The sequence below is a fragment of the Falco naumanni genome, chromosome 5, assembly GCF_017639655.2.
Source record: "Falco naumanni isolate bFalNau1 chromosome 5, bFalNau1.pat, whole genome shotgun sequence".
In the NCBI taxonomy this organism is placed as follows: Eukaryota; Metazoa; Chordata; class Aves; order Falconiformes; family Falconidae; genus Falco; species Falco naumanni.
In genome coordinates this window covers 72,097,149-72,116,019 of record NC_054058.1, presented here as the reverse complement: position 1 = coordinate 72,116,019, position 18,871 = coordinate 72,097,149, and the positions used below count along the sequence as shown (strand labels likewise).

The following is an 18,871-nucleotide window of genomic DNA, read 5'->3' as shown; positions in this document are numbered from 1 at the left end:
GTGGAACTGTGGGGCTCCGTGGGCAGAGCCCCTGGCTGCAGGCTCCAGGGCCTTGCTAGCCCCGTGCATGAGAGCAGCTCCAGGGATGCCCCAGTGCCACAGTGCCAGTGTTCCTGGCACACAGAAACCGTGCCTACCCCTGCACTGGCCTGGTTCAGAGTGCACAGCCGATGGAGAAGGGAGAATGTGAGGGAAGCTGTGTGGGGCTGACCTGGTGCCCCTGTCCCAGATGGGCATCCCTGCGGAGGGGCATCTCACCGGGGCAGGGCTGGCTGGGGCAGTGGGCTGCGGCGGGGTCCGGGCACCGCTGCGGAGGAGCCGGGGGTAGCAGCCCGCTAGGTGGCGCTGCTGGCTCGCCCAGCGCAGCAGCTGTAGCCCAGGGGGCTTCTGTTCTGGTGGAAATCCTGAGAAATGTGCAACAACCGGATTTCTTAGAAAGTCAGCTTAACCCCTGTGCTTCCCCCTGTGCTCGGGTTTGATCCTGCCCTGGAGCATCCTTCCAGCTGCTTCATCCCTGCTGGGGTCATGCTTGGACACCCCTGCTTTGCAGGCATGGGGGAAAGCCTGGCTGCTCTGGGGGGGCTGCTCCTTCCCTGCCTTGAGGGGGCTGCCAGCTGCCCTGACGCTGCAGGACAGCAGAGCCTGGGGCTGGGCCAGCTCCAGAGCTGCCAGGCAGGGCAGAGCAGGAGCTCTTGCGGCTGGCCAGTCCAGTCTCAGCTGTGCAGTGCAACCAGCTGGATTATCTCGGCGTGCGGTGCTGTCACCAGGATCTACACAGCAGCTCCTGTTCTCTGGGATGCGCCTGGGCAGGCAGTGGCTCATGCCTTAACTCTGAGATTACTCCCTTCTCTGCAAACGCCTGCTGGTCAGCTCAGATATGGCTGATAGCAGTGTTAGCAGGGGTCCCCCAAAACATCCCACCAGCTTCCCCAGGCGGTGAAGGGTTTTCTGGGCTTTTCCTCTTCGAGTGGCATATGAATGGAGCCTGAGTGCCCAGCCCACAGGGTGTCCGAGAAGCCCAGAAGTGTGAGCCTGTCCCCGGGGAGAAGGATCACGTTTGGTCCCTACCCAAGATGCTGCTACTGTGGTGAGAAATAACACCTGGGCAAAGGCTGCTGCGGGCACCGGGACGGCCGTGCGAAGGCGCTGGCGTGCTCGGAAGTGCCACCCTGCCACTGGCAGGAGCTGCCGCCGGAGCCTGTGCCAGGAGCCGGCACGGGGGCCGTTAGTCACGCTTTGCTCAGCAGCTTGCGGAGGGCTGGTGGAGGGGGCGGGTGGATGCTCCTGGCATTTCAAAAATGCCCGTTATGTTGTTGAATAGCTTGTGTGCGGGCTGGGACGCTGGTGGAGAACTGCCACCAGCGGCAGGCAGGTCTCTCATCCCAGGCCCTGCAATGGTGTCTGCTGGGGGTTTGGGGCTCAGCGGCATCTCTAGCCCTGGTGCTGGGCATTGCCATAGGACAGCCGTCACCCCAGGAGCAGTGGGAATCCACCCCTGGTGTCATGGAGCAGAGGGGACCCCAATGTACAGGCCGCATCCCACTTAGGTTCCTGGGGCAGGGTGTGCAGGATGGTCCTTGGTCCTGGGCACAGCCCCTTGCTCTGCTGAGGTCCGCCCCAGCTGGGGAGCACTCAGTCTCCCAGGTCGCTGCAGCCTGGGGTCTGCTCCAGTGCTGTTTGGCTGCCTTGGCTCTGCAGTAAGAGCCCCCAGACACAGTGAACACCACGATGCTGTCCCGCTTCATGGGGAGGAGACACAGAGTTTCTCCGCCTTCAGTTAAAACCGGCTCTTTATGTAGGCCTGTGCAAATCAGCGTTTAGGGAGCTGTCAGCCAAAGCCCCCCCGGGGCACTGTCAGTTTTGCAGTGTCAGTTTTTGGTCTTTTTCACTTCCTGGGAATTGTAAGTGACAGGGAAAATCAGGACAAATGCCCGCACGCCTCGCGGTGCCAGAGCTGGGCACGTGCTCGGGCTCCCTGAGGGGCACCGTGAGCCCCCATCCATCCTCCCAGCGCCCTGCAGAGGGGTCTGGGTGCGGGCAGCGGCTGCTCTGGCACTGAAGCCGCCTCCGTGCTCGGCACAACGCCGAGGTGCTCGTTTGCAGCAGCAGAGCTGACGTAGGAGCTGCTGGGGGGGGGGGGGGGGGGGGGGGGCGGGCGGTGGCAGGGAGAGGAGGAGGAAGATCCCAACCTGTCTTGGCACCGTTGAGCAACCGTGGCAAATTAGCTCCGGCTAATTTTGGATCCCGCTGCCGTCGCGGTCAGCTGCCGGTGCTTTGAGCAGAGGGGTTGGTTCAGGGAAACATTAAGGCTTGGCCTTGATTGTGGATTTGATGCTTGTGAGCGGCAAGAAGAAAAGTAGTGGAATGGAAATGTGAAGAGGCTGGATGCTTTTTCCTGAATTCCCTACGTCAGCTTGTCTTAGAGCACCCAGGGATTTGGGACAGCGCTGCTTAGAGTTGAATACATTACACTGAGAACTATCCTCTGCCAAAAGTTGTTTATAATACAGCTTTGTACGTGGGGCTTGGAGGGCTGTGAGAGGCTGCGTCATCCCGTCTCCCTGCTGGGGGGCAGGATCAGCCCCCTCGTGCTGGGAAGGGGGAGTGGAGCTGCATCCAGGCTTGCTGTTGGGGCTGTGCATCGCCTCCTGCCATGCACTGGCCTCAGCGCTTTGCAGGCTGGAGAAGGTGGCTGTGGATGAGCTGTGCCTGGTTTTTTTTTTTTTTTTTTTTCCTCTCCTTTGCAAAATGCTTGGAGCTTTCGTCATGGCCAAATCGTCTCGGATCTCAGCGGGATCTGCCAGAGCCAGCCTGGAAGCTGCTCTTCTCCTGTGCTGAGTGCCAGATACTGCCAAAACCCTTCAAAAAGCAGTTTTCTGGTCAGGGAGCAGCACTGGCCTCTCTCTTGGTGCTAGACACCAGCTCCCAAAGCACCACCATCCTCGTCTTGCAAGGTCAGGGTGCAGGACCTTGCTCCTGGCTTTGGGGATGCTCCCTGTGCAGCAGCCTGGCTGTGAACCTTCTCCCAGGAGAACTAACGAGCTGCCCTCATTACAGGGAGCACAGCAGGCAGGAGTAGGCTGCCCTGGGGAGCTGTGGGGCACAGTGGCAGCTGGGGGAATAGCCCCGTGGCCCCCAGTTGCAGGGAGTCCTTGGCCCCCTAAACACCCAGGAGAGCTGCTGAGGCAAAGCCCTCGGGTGGAAAATCGTAAACCTTGTTGGGATCAACACTTGCCGTCAGAAGAAACTTCTTGCATGGAAAAGTATTGACCGAGGCACTGCTGTGACCTTCTTGCTCCCGGGGGAGCGGTGATGGCAGCAAGCCTGGTGGGGCTCAGTGGTGGGTTGCTGGAGCCCACCTGCCCACAGGACCATCACCCAGCTGTCCCCTCCGTGCACCGAGCTGCAGGAGCCTGGGTGTGCTGTGAGGGCTACGGCCTAGGGGGTTGGGGAGGAGGCAGTACTGGAGCATGCAGGCTCCGCAAGAAGGAGCTGCAGAAATTTTTTAAAAAAATATTAATCCTTTCAATCCGTTTATCAAAGTGCCTTTCTGAGGCAGGTGAAGCCACAATAAATACAAAAAGGGAAGCTGGCCACAGCAAGCTGAGAAATTGTTAGCAAGAAAAATGACTCTGCCTCTGAGGGGGTGCTGAGTCTCCCGTTTTGCTGCTCTTGTCAACGTGCTACCCTCCTGCCCACGGGGTCCCTGGTGGGGGCTGCAAAGCACCTTCTGCTTCTGTGCACGGGATGGTGCTGCCAGAGCTGTGGCTCCTGCCTGGAGGAGGGGACTGGGTAGCCGAGGAGGGAGGGGTACCTGGGGATTGCCCTGGCTCCTGCTGCTGCCCTGCCTGGGACCTGCGGCACTGGGTGTGCCCCAGGGGCCACATCCTGCAGCATCCCGTGCCCCTGCAGAGACCCCTTGCAGCCAGGTCAACCTGGTGAAGGGTCCTGCCAGGAAGTTCTGCTAGCATGGAGATGCTCAGGGCCAGGCGTGTTTGGCAAGTCCCTGCTGCCAGTTGTATCCTGGGCTGTGCCAGAGGCTGGGGTGCTGGGAGCTGGCAGCTGCCTGCCCTGCTGCCGCCTCCTGCCAGAGGACAAATGAGATCTGACCGCCACTCCTGCAGCTCTGACATGGAAGTATGGAGTGCGCGTGATGGATGTGTAATGTAGCGCAGGATTTGCCCTCGGATTTGACCTGCAGCTTCCCTGGCTGCAGCATCTTATCGTCACATCGTGCTTTTTCTAAGCCTTCTGTGGGAGGGAAGGGATAGATGCCCAGTGTGCTGCTGGGGTCCCATCCTGACCCCCCAGCAGTGAGAATGCCCTGAAGCATGAGATTTGATTACTCCACTTAGCATGCAAACTGCTTTGGGCTCCCTTCTGCCTATGAAAAACAAAGGATCTGGATCCCAGGAGAAGCTGAGTCCCTGGGTAGGGATGTCCCCTGGGGGGGTTTGCTGGGCCGAGAGGAGCCCTGGCAGTCCTCGATGTCTGCTTTAATTTTAATTCCTATAATCCTGTTATCCCTTTGGCTAAGCACATTTTGAGGGACTGATGTGCTTGCTGGGGCAAAAAGTGCTGCAAGTGGAGCAAGGCTGTGCACTTGTCCCTCCACTTACCCCTCAGCCCTGGCTCGGCTTGCGAGGGATGCGTGGGGCTCTGCTCCCCTGTTATGGGTGAGCAATAACGGGAATCTTTTGCCCTGGGGGGACTGGATTTGCGCTAAGAGCAGGCAGGGGAAGGTCCATGCCCTGCCAGCAGGATACACCGAGGTGCCTTGTCCTGCTCTGCCTGCTGCTGCTGGATCCGTGCTGGAGAGCAGCATTTAATGAAAACTGAGAAGATTAAAACAGCGTGTCCTGAGCCCTGCTGTCCTCTGCCTGCCTGCACAGCCCTGCTTGCCTTTGCCACCAGTTTTTCTAATTAATTTGCTCTATGGATGTGTGGAGAACCACCAGCCAGGACACACTGTTGCATGATCGTGGAGTGGAAGAGTCTCTGCTGTGGGGTGTGCTCCCTTCTCTATGTGTGCTTGTCCATCATCTGGAATCGATGCTCGTGGTCCAGTCCCTTCTCTGGTTTTGTTTCTGAAGCGAAACCCTGCGGGGCTGAGCCCTGGCACAGGATGGCACTTGGCTGGCAATGTGCTGGTGTGCTGCAGCATCACTGTCTGGGGACCCTCTGGGGCTCTGACCAGCACTGAGTTCCTGGGGCTCAGAGAGCTGGACCACAGATGTGCTGGCAAGTGGCATTTGCTCCAGTGACCTACTGGGCACCGGGGATGGGGTTGGAGCTGCTCACTCTGTGCCATCTGCTGGGGGCTGAAGCCCAGGTGGGTTGGGGTGCATGCCAGTGTCACGGCGGTGCCCAGCTCTGGGGCTGGTGCTGCCTGTGGGCATGGTGTTCACCTTGGCCTCTCTCACTCCCCAGGTGATGCAGGTGCTGAACGCGGATGCCATCGTGGTGAAGCTCAACTCTGGGGACCACAAAACCATTCACCTGTCCAGCATCCGACCCCCCCGGCTGGAGGGGGACAGCACGCAGGTGACCGTGGGGATGTGTAGTGGGGAGGTGACCGTGGGGTGAGATTGGGTGGGTGCTCTGCTCTGTGCCCTACCGGTGTGACATCTCTGGTGGGCAGCAATCGCTGGCATCTGTGGCCGTCCCTGGATGGAGTCCCCTCCCCATGAGGCTTCTCTTCCATCTGGCCTGACCCCCCTTCCCCCCACCAAGTACCCCCTTTTTCTTCTTGGGGGAGCCCCATCTCATGAGATGCAGGAGCCTTGGGGAGGGTTTGAGCCTGTGCTCTGATGGCTGCAGAGAGACCGATGCATCCCTCATCCCCTGCCTCAGTTTCCCAATCTGTACAGCAGGTGCATCACAGCTCTCTGCTCTGGGGAGGTGGGAGAGTCCCATTTCCAGGGCATGGGGCTGCAGGTGGTCCGTGGTGGGACAGCAGCGCCGCTCAGGGGCATGCTGGCAGATGGGTGGCCTGTCCTGCAAACTCATGCCCCTCGGTGGATGGTCACAGGGGCAGCGGTAGAGATGCTGCTCAGCACCCTTAGGTCCTTTGCCAACTGCGTGCTTTGGGCTGGGGCTGGTCCTCTGCTCACACGGCGCAGCAGCAGCTCTGCCCTCCCCTTCCCCTGCAGCCTGATGTTTGCCCGTTGCTGCCGGGCTGCTGGAGATGATGCGATGTGTGCGAAATCCTTCGGTTTTCCTTCTCCTCCCTGCTGTGCCGTTCAGCGAGGTGCTCGGCTATGCCGCCCCGAGCATCTCTCCCCTCCACCGTGGGGCTGGCTGGGGTCGGGGAGCCTCTGGAAGGAGCAGACTCGTTTGTCATCTAGCTCAAAGGAGCGCTGAGGTCTGACTCCCAGAGACCTGCAGCGTCAAGATCTGATGGAGAAATCCCGGTGACTGAAGTCTTCAGAAAGTGCCGTATTGTTCATGCAGTTTGGTCTCTGCTGTGCTTGGTTTGAGCATCTTGCAAGCCGGCATGCACTGGACCTCAAGTCCCGCACTTGGCAGTGACATGAAAGTGCCCAAAATAAGCTCTGCCACACGACTGCAGGTCCCACGCTGAGTCCTCTTCACCTCCACTCAAAGAACCTCTGCTGGGCTGGGAGCCAGGGTTCTGGTTTGATCCTGTGCCCTGTTCTCAGTGCGGAGCGGGTGGTGGTGGGGGCAGCCGGTACCTGCTGGCAGGGCTGTGACCTGCGGCATGGGCCCGGGAGCGCGGCACTGCCTGGCTTTGCATGGTGGCAACTGATCTGAAACTGTATAAAAGCTCCTTAGGGCAGGGATTTATCTGCTTGCCACTTTTTTCTTTCTTTTATTTTGTTCCCCCCTAATGGTTGATGCACTCATGAGCTGCTGAGACCCCTGCCGAGCACCCGCATTGTTCCTAGCAGAAACCTCATCTAACACCTCTCAGGATGGCAGGAGCCGCTCCCGCCTGCGGGCGAGAGGAGGGCTTTCCAGCCGGGAGCAGAGAACCAGCCTTCATCCAGGATTTTACGAAAGGCACCTTTTCTAGGGCTGGTTTTTTTTTTATCCCACACGGCAGTGATGTGCTGAGGGCTGGCTTTGCTGTGCTGGCGGGCGATGGCACCGCGTGCCACGGCTCCCCAAGCTGTTGGTGTGCACAGGGGCAGAGCCCGGGTTGCTGTGGGAACAGTAATTTGGAAATTCCTCCCTCCTAGGATGCCGCCTTGTTTTGTACACACTGAATTATGAATAACTTCCCAAATTAGCCTCTTCCTCCTGCTGTTTCTCTGGCGTCAGCACCGGGTGGACGGGAGCTGCCATGAGCCAAGTGGCACGCTTGCACGGCAGCCACCGGTGCTGGTGGTGGGGGGGACCTGCTCCCTCCTGTCCCACCGGCACTGTGCAGAGCTGCCAGGAGGAGCACAGTTTCTTTGCGGAGCAATCGCGGTCTCCAAGGAGACTGCAGAAAGGCGGCTGTCCCCCGCCGCACTGCTGGCTTCCCTGAAAATCCTTCCCTTGCTTCGGCGCTGCAGCCCCGGCGCGCGGGTGGTTGCTTTCTCCTTGCCTACTGGGAGCTGCTGGGCTTGCTGCTAGCCCTGCCGCCATGCACGGGGATGCCCAGGGGATGCCCTAAACATAGGCTGTTCCCCCCTCTCCCCCCTCCTCCTCAAGTCTGGAGTATCACTACAGGTGCCCCAGCGCCTCAAAGTCACCAGATTGCAGCCAAATCTCTGGTCTGCAGCTGGCTTCTCCTTTGGGGAACTCGTATGGAGTGGCCTCAGCATTTGGGAACACCTGCACCTTTAGGTTGCATCCAGCGTTTGCAGGTCCTGCTGCCAGACCCTCCGGTGGCGTGAAATTAACTGTCCTCATGAGCATGGCCTGGCCAGTGTGAGCCCAAGTCACGCAGCACCACTGTGGAGCAAGAGCTGTTGCCATCTTCCTCCTCTCCTTCCTCCTGCAAGAGCTGGAGCAGCTGGTGCTCCAGAGCTCATCCTGCCCTGGTCCTGGGGACCATGATGGCTGTAGTGACGAGGTTCAGAAAATACCCATTTGGGTACTTGGCCTGCCACTGCTGTACCTGTCTTTTACTTGCGCACCCCTAAACCGAGAGGGTTTTGGGCCCTGGCACCAGTGCAAGCTCTCTTGTCCTTCGTGGTCTTCCCCAGTCCTGCTTGTGGGTGCCTTTGCACTGTGCAGGAGCTTGTGGGTGCCCCAGCTGAACCTCATTTCTTTCTTTCTGGGTTTTACCCTTCTTTAGGTCCTTCTGCATTTTCACCTCTGGCTCCGCTTATGTGGTTGCTTAATTACCTGTGAATGCAATTAATGAAATGTTTAGCCCCCTCCCCTTCCAGATCATTAGTTTAAAAAAAAGGAAAAAACACCAAAAACCCCAACAACTGCCCAAAAAAGCCCTGGCCAGACAAACTGGGCTCCTTGCTCAGCTGTGTGCCCCTCTCCCCTGTCCCTGGCTGGGCACATTGCTGCTCTCAGGGTGATGCTTGCTGCCCCAGAGCTCCCCCAGCCCCACAGTGCCTGGGGACCCTTGGCTGCTGCTGCTGCTCCCCTTTAATCCCTGCTCCAGCTCCTACGGTCTGGAGCTTTCTGCACTTGGGCATCTCAGTGTGGGAGACCCCCATCCTCACTGCCCTTGCAAAGATGGACCCTGAGCTCAAGGCACGTACACATTTTTTATTATTTTTTTCTTTTTTTTTTTGGGGGGGGGGAGGCTTGATTTCAGGCTTTTTTGGAAGGCTTTACTCACAGCGCATTGTGCGTGGGTCTGACAGCTCTGCAGCAGTGTCGGGGCTCAGCAGCTCTGGCTGCGAGCTGCTCTGCCTGCAGTCGGGGCTAGACACGTACCCACTGTAGCAGGTAGCACGTAGATAACGTGGCTCTGCCGGGGAGATCCATCTCCATCCCACCAAGCACAAATTGGTCCCAAGGCATCTGATCAAGTAGATGGGAAATGACAAACTGAAAATTCAGCGTAATAAAATCCTACAGCCTTTCATCTCCCGCCTTCATCACCCGGCGCAAAATGAATCCTGAGAGCAGGAGCTGATAGCATTTAATATCTCTATCACTTGTCTCTGTCGAGGAACATAACGTATTCAGATGAAGACGCATCTCCCACCACTGCCCAGGTGCTGGCTCTGCAGGTGCGGTGCCACTGCCATGGTGTGTCGGGATGGCCAGAGCCCCCTTGCCAGGACCCCCCCCCCCCCCCGCCCCCGATTGGGGCAGCATCTCGGGAGCAGGATGCAGGGTGGCTCCTTCCTGCTGCGCAGCATCAAAAACGGAGTGTTCATGGCAATCCTTCCCCAGGCCGTGTCTGGCCACTGCCGTGGCCTTAGCGACTTGCTGGGCTGGAGGCTGAGCTGTGCCCACTGTGGCTGGTGTTGCCCTCGCCTCTGGTGAAAGTGCCTGGTCCTCGTCTGGCCGGGTTGGAGCCAGGGCTGGTTTAAGCCCACAACCTGGAGGCAGTAGCTCGTTTCACAGCTGTGGTCCACATCTGGGGCTCAGAGTATGGAGTTCTCCAGTCTTTGGGGTGAGCAAGGTGCCTCTGAGCAAGGAGAAGCCCTTCCCCATCGCCGCAGCTGATGCCCATTGCTACAGCGTCCCACACTGCTCAGCCCTCCTACCCCATGGTGGGCTCCGGGCTCTGTCTGTCTTGGTGACGGATCTGGCTCTGCTGACGTAGGTTGCCAGTGTGTTAGATCTGGCCAAGGGCAGAACCCTGCTGTGCTGGGTGTTTCCATGGATGGGAGGAAGAAGAGCAAACCCTTGGGGAGGAGCGGCGGCTGCAAGGTGCCCTGACCTGCCAGGTCTGCTGGCGCCAGCGCTGCAGGCTGCAGTGGTTGATGCAGGTGACGATTCTGGCTCAGGGACTGGGGCTTTCCTGGGTCTTGGTGTCAGCACTGTTCCCGGTGTTCAGGAGGTTTCATCTGTGCTTTTTTAATCAGAAGTTCACTCCCTTGGACAGCTAAACTCCAGAATCTCGTTAGTGGCTCTGCTTTAGCAAGCTAGATTTGCCCAGTTGATGTGATGGCAGTACAAATCTGCTCCAATCCCCCAATTTATCTAAATTGATATCTTAATTGGTAGTACTCTTGGAGTGGGGGAGTCAAACACATGGACCCTGATTCAAAGAGGAAAAAAATGGGATAAAAACATCCTGCTGATGGTGGGTTGGGTTTTTGTGAAGTCTGGAAGTGCGGCACGGTCTTCCCTGGCCAGAGCAGGGCTGTGGGGAGGGATGCAGTTGGTGCTGGGGGCTTGGGGTTTTGGCAGCGTTGGGGCCCCTCATCCCTGGGAGTCAGAGGGAGGTGGAAAGGGGATCAGGAGCAGCGATGTCTCGGCTCTTTCCTGGCTGTGCCGCTGCTCGGGGACTCCATGGTGCCTGTGCAGCGGAGATAAGGTTGACATTGGCAGTGGGGGATTTCTTCAAGGATTGCCTGGATGGCCCTGGGGCACCTTCCAGCTGTATTTTCTGAGGACACAAAGCTGAGGCTGTCCAGTTTTTCTTGTTTATTCTGGATGGTGGCTCACGCCTGTCCACTTGCCCCGCAGGTGTTGGGGTGCTGGGGAGGGCTCTCGGGTACCTTTGGGTGCCTCCAGCCCCCTCCAGCTGGGCGCAAGGTGGTGGGTCTTCAAAGTGGCAGGGCCCCGGTGCTGTGCCTGCTCTGGCTGCCAGCGTGCTGCCGGAGCGCTGGCGAGCCTCGTGTCTGCTGGGGCTGTGTTTGGCACGTTGGCAGCTAATTGCAAAGCTGACACGAGCGTCAGGGCTGTCACCACACCGGGCAAACTTGGAGGAGCAGATGCTGCTGCAAACAGAAAGCAGTGAAGAGCTGGAAATGTAGAGAAGCTGGAAATGGCTTCAGAAAAGACAGAAGGATTTGGGCTTGGATTTTTACTCCCCCCCCAGCTCTCAAATGAGCTTGTGTGCAAGTTCCTTGGCTTTCTGATATGTTTCCAAAGGCGGGGAACTGCTGACTCCCATTGGGCTGCGAGCAGATGAGGGATGAGCCAGCCCTCGTGCCTGCCAGCCTCTGGAGAGTGGGAGCCGTCACCTGTGAGGGGTCCTTGTTCCTGGTTGGTGGGGACCCTCACAGCCAGGGATCAGCCCTGCAGGGGGGGCTGGGAAGTGGGGGAGAGCCCACAGCCATCAGGCTTGACCCACCGGGTGGTCTGGCATTTCTGCTCGGTTGGGATGCAGGGTGCTTGCAATACTGGTTCTCTTCTGGTCTTACGGTGCGATGATGCTGGGCAAAATGCACACGTCCCTGTCTGTCTGCCCACCTAGCCAGGCACGATGTGTCCTGCTGCAGAGAGCAATGACGGCAGAAGGTCGGTACTGGGGCAGCCACGCGGCTTGGCTCTGCTGGGCTTCGGCTCCTCACGTGGTCTTTGACTGCAAACTGTCGGCTCCCAGAGGTGCCGGTATTTAAGTCTTGCAAGGATTTTTCTGTGTCTTTAATCTTGTGTCCGATCTGTCTTCCAGCAGCGCAGCCAGGTGACTTTCGTCACCCCCTCGCCTCTGGGCAGTGCCAAGCGATGCCCGGATGAAGGCAGAGCATCAGCTGCGCGGCGCGAGGGCGGGTGATGAATGGCAGCCCCCGGCAGCACCGCTGCTCCTGCTCCTCATCATTCTGCCTGCCAGCGCTCTGCCACACTCCAGCAGATTTTAGAAAGACCTGTATTTTACCCAAACCCCATCAAACGGCAGTACTTTCTCTCTGCTCCATTCCCTGACACTTGCTGATTGCCAGGATATTTATGTGAAACCGGGAGGTTTTGTATATATGACCTGCCCAGCTTGCTGCCATCCCCATCCGGCACTGCTGGAGCAGGAGCTACTGGGGAGTGTGCAGCTGAGGAAGGGCAGGCAATGGACCTTGAGGTCAAGGGCAGCCCGGACCCCTCGAGTTACTGGTTTTGACATTCTTTGAGATGGATTTATAACCCATTTGAGATCTGGGAAACAAGCTGTTCAGGAAGGATCCCATCACACCCGTTTTTAGCAATCACATCTGCTTTATCCTTGGAGATGAGCTTTTTCTTCTAACATTGTGACACTTTGGGGTACCTGATGGCGCACGGGTCTTGCTGGCAGAGCCTCAGGTGCCTGTGGGTGCCTCATCCTGCTCAGCCCCTCTCGGTGGGAGCCGCCCGCAGTTGGTGCCGTGCGAGGCAAGGCGAGGGCTGCTCGACAGATGGTTTGCAGGTGTCTGCCTGGTGCTTTTCTGCAGCAAGCCGGATTTTGGAGAGAGGGTGGCTGCACTCGGCTTGGCAGAAGTTCGAACGTTAGCTGTGAACGTGGAGCGGTTCCTCCTGTCCCTGCAGAGGCTCTTCTGGCATCCTCGGCTCGACAGGTTCTGGGGAGCGCGGGCGACACCGTGGCCCCTGCCAGGAGAGGTGGCGTTGCAGCACAGCGCGGCTGGCTGTGTCCCCACTGCGCTGCCGGGGCAGTTGGGAGTTCAGCGGAGGCTGCTTGAAGGTGGCACATTGGCTGGGGAGCGAAGTGCTCGGTTTGCGTTGCAAAGCTCCATGGAGCTGTTCAGGTGACAGCACAATTCACGGTGGTTATGATGCCAATGGCGCGGCAGCACAAGCTTCTTCAATGCCAAAAACAAGATAGCCACTTGGTTCCCCGGCTTGTCATTCCTAGCCCCTCTCCGGTTTGGTAGCAGCAGCAGCTCTGCCACCAAGCTCTGGCTTTCCTGGGGTGGTGCAGGGCTGGTTTTCCTTGGCAGCTCCCACCATGCTTGCCAGCATGTGTCCCTGCCTGCACATCCATGGGCAGTGGTGAGCTGGTGCTCCAGAGGGCTCTGCCTGCTCAGGAGCTCTCCATTGCTGCCAAAACCCTTGGACACAGTTTGGACTCTCCTCGGGCTTCTCCAGCACTTTTCCTGCAGGGTTATTTTGTGCCTCCCTCCTTCCCTCCCCTGCCCGTGAGCTGCTCGGCGCAGTGGTGGCAGCTCACTGGTGTCTCTGGTGCAGCGGTTCTGCTGCAGCCTGCCCAGGCTGTCAGCACAGCCTTTGAAGATGCGTTTGTGGCTGGGAGGAGTGCCTGGGTCTGCCAGCCTGGTGGGAGGCTTGTGAGTTGGCTTTCTGGAAATCCCCCCCGGGAGCAAGAGCTGAGGGCTGAGACAGGAGCACAGGGAAGGGGAGCCGTGCTGGGACCCCCCAAAGGCACAGACTACATGGGATGTGCGCCTGCGACTTTATTCTCTGGGCAATTTTAGAGCAGCGGCAATGTGTCTGGGCTGATGCTATCAGATACCTCTTCTCTGTGTGGCACATTGCTTTTAGAGTCTGTGTTACAAAACTCGTCTCCTGTTGTCCATCCCAGGGAGGTATCCGGGCTGCTCCCAAGAATTTGGCAGTGGTTTCCATCGCTTCCTTGGCTTAACACCCATCTGCTGACTTCTCCCATTGCTCTGGACTGTTCTTGGTTGGATGTGGTGATCTTAAAGGTCTTTTCCAACCAAAATGATTCTATGATTCGTGATTGGTGCCTTCATCCTTCTAGTAATGAGTGGCTCAAGGCAACCAGCCTTGGAGGAACCTGGGGGATCCCCCAGCTCAGCCAGGCTCCCCCAGGAGCTCCAGCTTATCTTCATTATTCCCTGTTGGTGCCATGAGGATGGTCTCTTTCAGCAGCAGCTCAAAGCCTGTGGGTTGTGCCCGGCTGGCCAGTATCTCTGTGCTGGAGTTGAATTCAAGGCTCCCACAGCCCAGGCGAGCCCCGCCTGCTGAGTGATGCCGTACGGCTCTGTGGCAGCAGAGGGATTGCCTGTGAGAGCAACGGGGTCCGTGTGGAAAGCGGATCTTGTTTCCCTATTTGTTGAGCAGGATTTGTACTACAAAAAGCGCACCACACTCAACGAGCATAAAAGATTAATGAGAAACAAACCCATGAACTCATCAGTGTCTCATCTCCGCTAAATTACAGTTACAAGGATCATCGTAGCTCATCCATGTATTGTGTAACAGAACTGATTGCTGGCGTGGATGGGGTGCACGGTGAGCCCTGCCACACCGGCGGAGCAGTGCGGCGTAAAATGCTAAGTGCTTGGGCATCTGGCCTTAATGTATTCTAAATATTGGCAGAGGAGAGGTGCATCTGAGGAGAGGCAGGAGCAGAAAGTGGGGGCACTAGAGTTCCCCCATCAATATTTAATAGGGGCTGCAATAGCTTCTAGGGAGAAGACATATGAAGTCAGCATGTTCTTGCAACCTGTTTTCTGCCCTCCGGGTAGCATGCTTTTTCTAGTGTAAAAACGGCTAGCTTGCATCTCTCCACTGTTCCTCTCTTCCCTTCTGCCTAAGTCTTTCCACAGTGGGAAAGCAATTGTTTGGCATTTCATCCAGGACTCCAGATTGCTGAGATACAGCTCCTGGCAGCACAGGGTGCTAAATTCTGGGGTGGGGGCTTCAGGCTGATCCAGACCCCTGGCAAAATACCGCTGCTTTATCGCAGGAGGGTGTTCTTTCCCCGGCTGAAAGCAAACACGCGACGGCATAGCCAGAGCCTGGCTCCCGGGGGATCTGTTGGAGCTAGGTACGAGGACTGATCGGGGCTGGATTAATTTGTGAGCTGGCACAGCTGGGTTCATGTATGGATTACAGCCTCTGGCATCCCAGGAAATTGCTCATGGGTTAGAGAGCAAAAGCATAGCAGCAAAAAAGAAAAAACCCTGAAACAGTAAAGCGGGCAGCAGCAGCCTGGAGGAGCAGAGACTGGGCTGGTGCTGGGCTGTGAGCAGCTGGCCAGCCTTGGAGCTGGAGCCGACGCTGGTTTGGGGAGATGGGCAGGAGCTTGCTGACAATTACAGAGCAGCTTCTTCTGTGAGGCAACAGCTCTGTGACCACAGGCAATAGCTAACTTGCACCACATGGCTCCAGGGCCCATGTCGCCGGGAGGAAGATGTAGCCGGGAGGACGATGCAGCTCCAGACCATATGCTTTGCAAATAGCGGCAGCACTTAAGTGCTTGGTCTTATTGATGCCATGAAAGTAATAAGCCCTGAAGATTGGGCTGTGCTAAAATACTTCCCAAACAACTTACATTTAAGTGTTGTAATTCTTCTGACCCAGCAGAAGTGCCTAGTGTTTTGACACTGATGCTTTGAGGAGGATCCAGGCACCTGCCAGCTTGCATTTAAGAGGACGACACTCCAGCCGGGCTTTGCATCTTGCTCTCTGGGAGCTGCTCTGCTTGGAGAGGCTTAATCATCGCCAGTGCCTGCAGTCCAGAAGCATTAAAGCAGAAACGGGCAGACCTGGCGTCCTGTGCGCGTGGCTGCCCAGCTTCTCGGGGCGGTTGGGTCTGACACTGTGCTAAGGCTGTGGCAAATGTTTCTCGGTCTGCTGGGTGAGCGTGAAAACGCTGATGGGAGAATGAAGCTTTGACCTTTTGATCTCATCAGGAAGCTACTGTGAATCCTCTATTGATGGTTAAATTGCACTAAATTAGAGAGGAGCTGTGCAATTCTGCCACATTGCTGAACTGTGCAATTAACGGCCTGCCTAGCAACAGCACCCTTGTGCCTCGGGAAACTTAAGCCCGTGATTTTAGGTATGTGATGAACCTGGCTCTGCGAAGGCTTAATTTTTTTCCCCAGCAGCATATGGCTTTTGGAACCTCTCCACTATATCTGGGAGGCAGCCAGAGCCGTCCCCTGCCGGCAGCGCTCTGCTCTGTGAGGAGCCACAGTGTCCTGCAAGGAAGTTGAATTTGGTGCCCGGCACGGCTGCAGCAGGTCTCTGCCTCCACACCTGGCATCACTGGGCATCACCCCAGCATAACGCTGGATCCTTCCCTGTGACCGGTGGGATGGCCCCTTGGTGGCTTAGGGTGACTGAGGGGATGCTGGAGGGCACGGCTGGGGCACACGTTGGCTCAAGGGCACTGCCATAGAGCTGGCATCGCCTTTGCTTCACGACCTTCACCCCAGCACAGTGAAGGGATACCAGCAGCTCCATCACCGCATGGACACCCAGCAGGATTGGGCTGGAGGCAGGAAGGGGAATTTCCCGTGCCAAGAGCCAGCCCAGGCTCGCATCCTTGTCCCGCCACCTCGCTCCTCCTCTGCTCGGCTTGGTTTAGAGCTGGTTACAGCAATGCGCTTTCTGCCTGCGGGTCAGGGCTCCGCTTTTTATCCCTCCAGCCAGGAGCATGACAAAGGCATCCCTCTCCTTGGAGCAGGGGGATTGCTGGAGCAGGGGGATTGCTGGAGCGGAGAACTCAGTGCCTCCCCCAGCCCCCCTTGCATCACTCTGGCATTTCAGCTGTGTTAACACCTCCCTCCACACACCTCTGCTAGTGCCGTGCGACGCTCTTCCAGCTCAGAGTAATCATGAATATTCCTCCTGCCATTAGCACTGGCTTCTGGAGATCTCTATTTAGTCGCTAGACATTTGAAGATGTGCTGCAAGGGATGGTGTGTGTGTCCCTCGCTGGTGCCCGCAGCCCACCCAGCTCCTTCGCCTGCAGGTGGGCTGCAGGGAGGGGATGCTCCAGCTTGCGTTTATGGATCTTTGCTGGCACCGTTCATCCACAGGGACTGAGGGATGCTGCAATCCTGTTCCCACACCCCAGAGCAGAGAGGACAATGCCTCACCCCTGCACCAAGCTCCTTTTGGGGCAGCCCCAAGCCTGCTCTTGCCTCTGGGTGCTGGCATGCAGGTGGGCTTTGCTGGTGCTTGGCTGTGCCAGGAGCACTCGGGTGGTTGTCACCTCCCTGATGCATTGTATGTGAACAGTTCCCGCCTTGACACCTCCTGAAATCACCAGTGCAAGGGGCAAAACTGTTGGGCCCCTTGGAAACAAGCTTCCCATGGAGGAGCTGCCCAGCATGTGCAGGGCTTGGTGCCAGGGAAGGGCTTGTCCCCTCCTGGTGCAGGGCTGCACTGGCATGGCATAGCCCAATTGTCACCCATGGGCATGCTAGCAGTGGCATGGGACATGGACCACGCACCACTTGCATGCTGCATGCACACCCCTCCTTTGCTGCAAACAGCCACCTCTTGGGGGTCCGCAGCAGGATGAACTGGCTACAGTTTAGCAAGGCTCCGGCTGCCCTTTCAGCATTTTCTACCCTGACCCTCTGCTGCAGGTTCTGAGGATGGACCCTGCCTGCACCATTGGTACAAAGTGTTTTCCCTGGGGCTGGCAAGGGGGCTGCAGCATGGCCTGTGAGCACAAGGACAGGATGATGATGGTGACAGTGATGGCTCAAGATGTCCTCTCTCCTGGGCTCTGCAGTGGGGATGGCAGCTCCATCCTTAAAAGCTTTTTGCCTCCCTCCCTGTCCGGCCGCTGCTGTCCTAGTTTTCGCTGGCTGCTATTCTTCCCCTCTGTCACGTGCGGGTTCGGCACGGTGCACTCACATCCAGCTTCATCTTCTGCTGGCTTCTGCGGGCAGCTCCGAGCTGGGCTCTGAGCTGCTCCCACATCTTAAAATGCCTCCCTCAACCTAGGACCTGGGGCTGCCGGTGCACTGCGGGGCTGCACTTCGTAAGCTGGAGGATTAGCAGAAATTAAAACCGCCAGAAGCAGGGATGCTGTCGAAAGCGGATGCATGTGTGTCCCCTCCCATGCTCCGAAAGGCCATGCGACCCCAAAGCCAGGGCAGTGAGGTCTATCAAGTGACAGCCCTGTTACGCATCCCTTGGGGTGTGCAGTTACCATTTGAAAGTCGAGTTAGCGGTGGTGGAAGTGTGGAGGTTTTTCCTTAAGTCCTGAAATGGCTGCCACCGCCTGAGATGGGGAGTCTGCCAGCAGCTGCTGGCTCTTTTGCTCTGAGCAGAGCCTGTCCCTGTCCCCTTAGTTTTAGAGCCTGGCTAAAAGGAGGCAGAAGCCTCTCCTGGCTTTGCAGCATCCTGCAGCCAGGCTTTGAGTCCAGATCATCCCCGTTGTGAGACCGGTGACCCCATTTTCACTCTCCTTGTGAGCAGATCAGCCTAAATACTGCTGGAGACATAAAAGCCGCCCGACCCCCTTGCTCGATGCCCCACAGTGATGGTGTGCAGTGGTGCCCCATCCCAACACACGTGTGGCTGGATTTCAAGCTGCTGAGCCTCCCATACCTGCCGCTGGCTGTTCTGTCCCCAGCTGCTGGCGTGGCATCACACCTGCTGTGCCCAAAATGCCGGGGAGGGTGTGAAATGCCAGCGCCGAGCCTCGGGGAGCTGCCGTGACAGCAGAGCTGGAGGCAAGGTGGCTCTGGCTGGGAGCACCGGGGAGCCTGGGGACGCGTGGGCAGCACAGAGGACCCTGGGTGCCCCATGGGGCTGCCTGGCTTTGGTCGGGGTAGACCAAAACCACCATCTCTTATCCAGCATGGGTTTTGCCCATGATCTGTCAAACTGCCCTCAGTCCCTAGCCCCGCCTGTGGTAGGTTTGATGCTCCGGGGTAGTCCTGGGCTTTGGCTAAGGTGTTGGGGGACATGCAGCGTGGGGATGTCCTGGTGTGGGGTCTGCAGCGCCAGCGGTCGGGAAGTGCAAGTGTTATCCAGGCTGAGGGTGTCCATCCTTCCCCCTCCCTCACCTTCCTGAGAGAGCTGCAGGGAAGAATCCCTCCTCCGGCAAAGCCAGCCAGCAGCACTTGTGCTGGTTGGGGCAGTTAGCATGTTGAATCACTTTCCTGTGAGATTTTGGACAGTAAATTACTTTTTGGGCGACAATCACATAAAAGCTCCATTATGTGTGGATGGAGGCGTTTGTGGAGCGGGGCTGCTGCTTCTCTGGCGTTCTGGGCTGGTTACTGAGTTCCTGGTCAGTGGGGTGGGATGGGCGCTGGGGCTTTGTGCCTGTGCCAGCCACCTTCCTTGAGTGCTTTGGGGTCAGAGGAGTGGCAGAGGGGACCCTTGGGGT

General features: G+C 57.8%; 1 protein-coding gene across 1 annotated transcript in view; it reads left to right on the top strand.

Moving 5' to 3' along the window:
- SND1 (staphylococcal nuclease and tudor domain containing 1) overlaps nt 1-18,871 on the top strand; it is a 128,781-nt gene that overhangs the window by 14,781 nt on the left and 95,129 nt on the right. Inside the window, exon 10 of the mRNA XM_040595037.1 lies at nt 5,431-5,544. Coding sequence (XP_040450971.1) covers nt 5,431-5,544 — 114 coding nt within the window. The remainder of the gene's footprint in view (nt 1-5,430; nt 5,545-18,871) is intronic.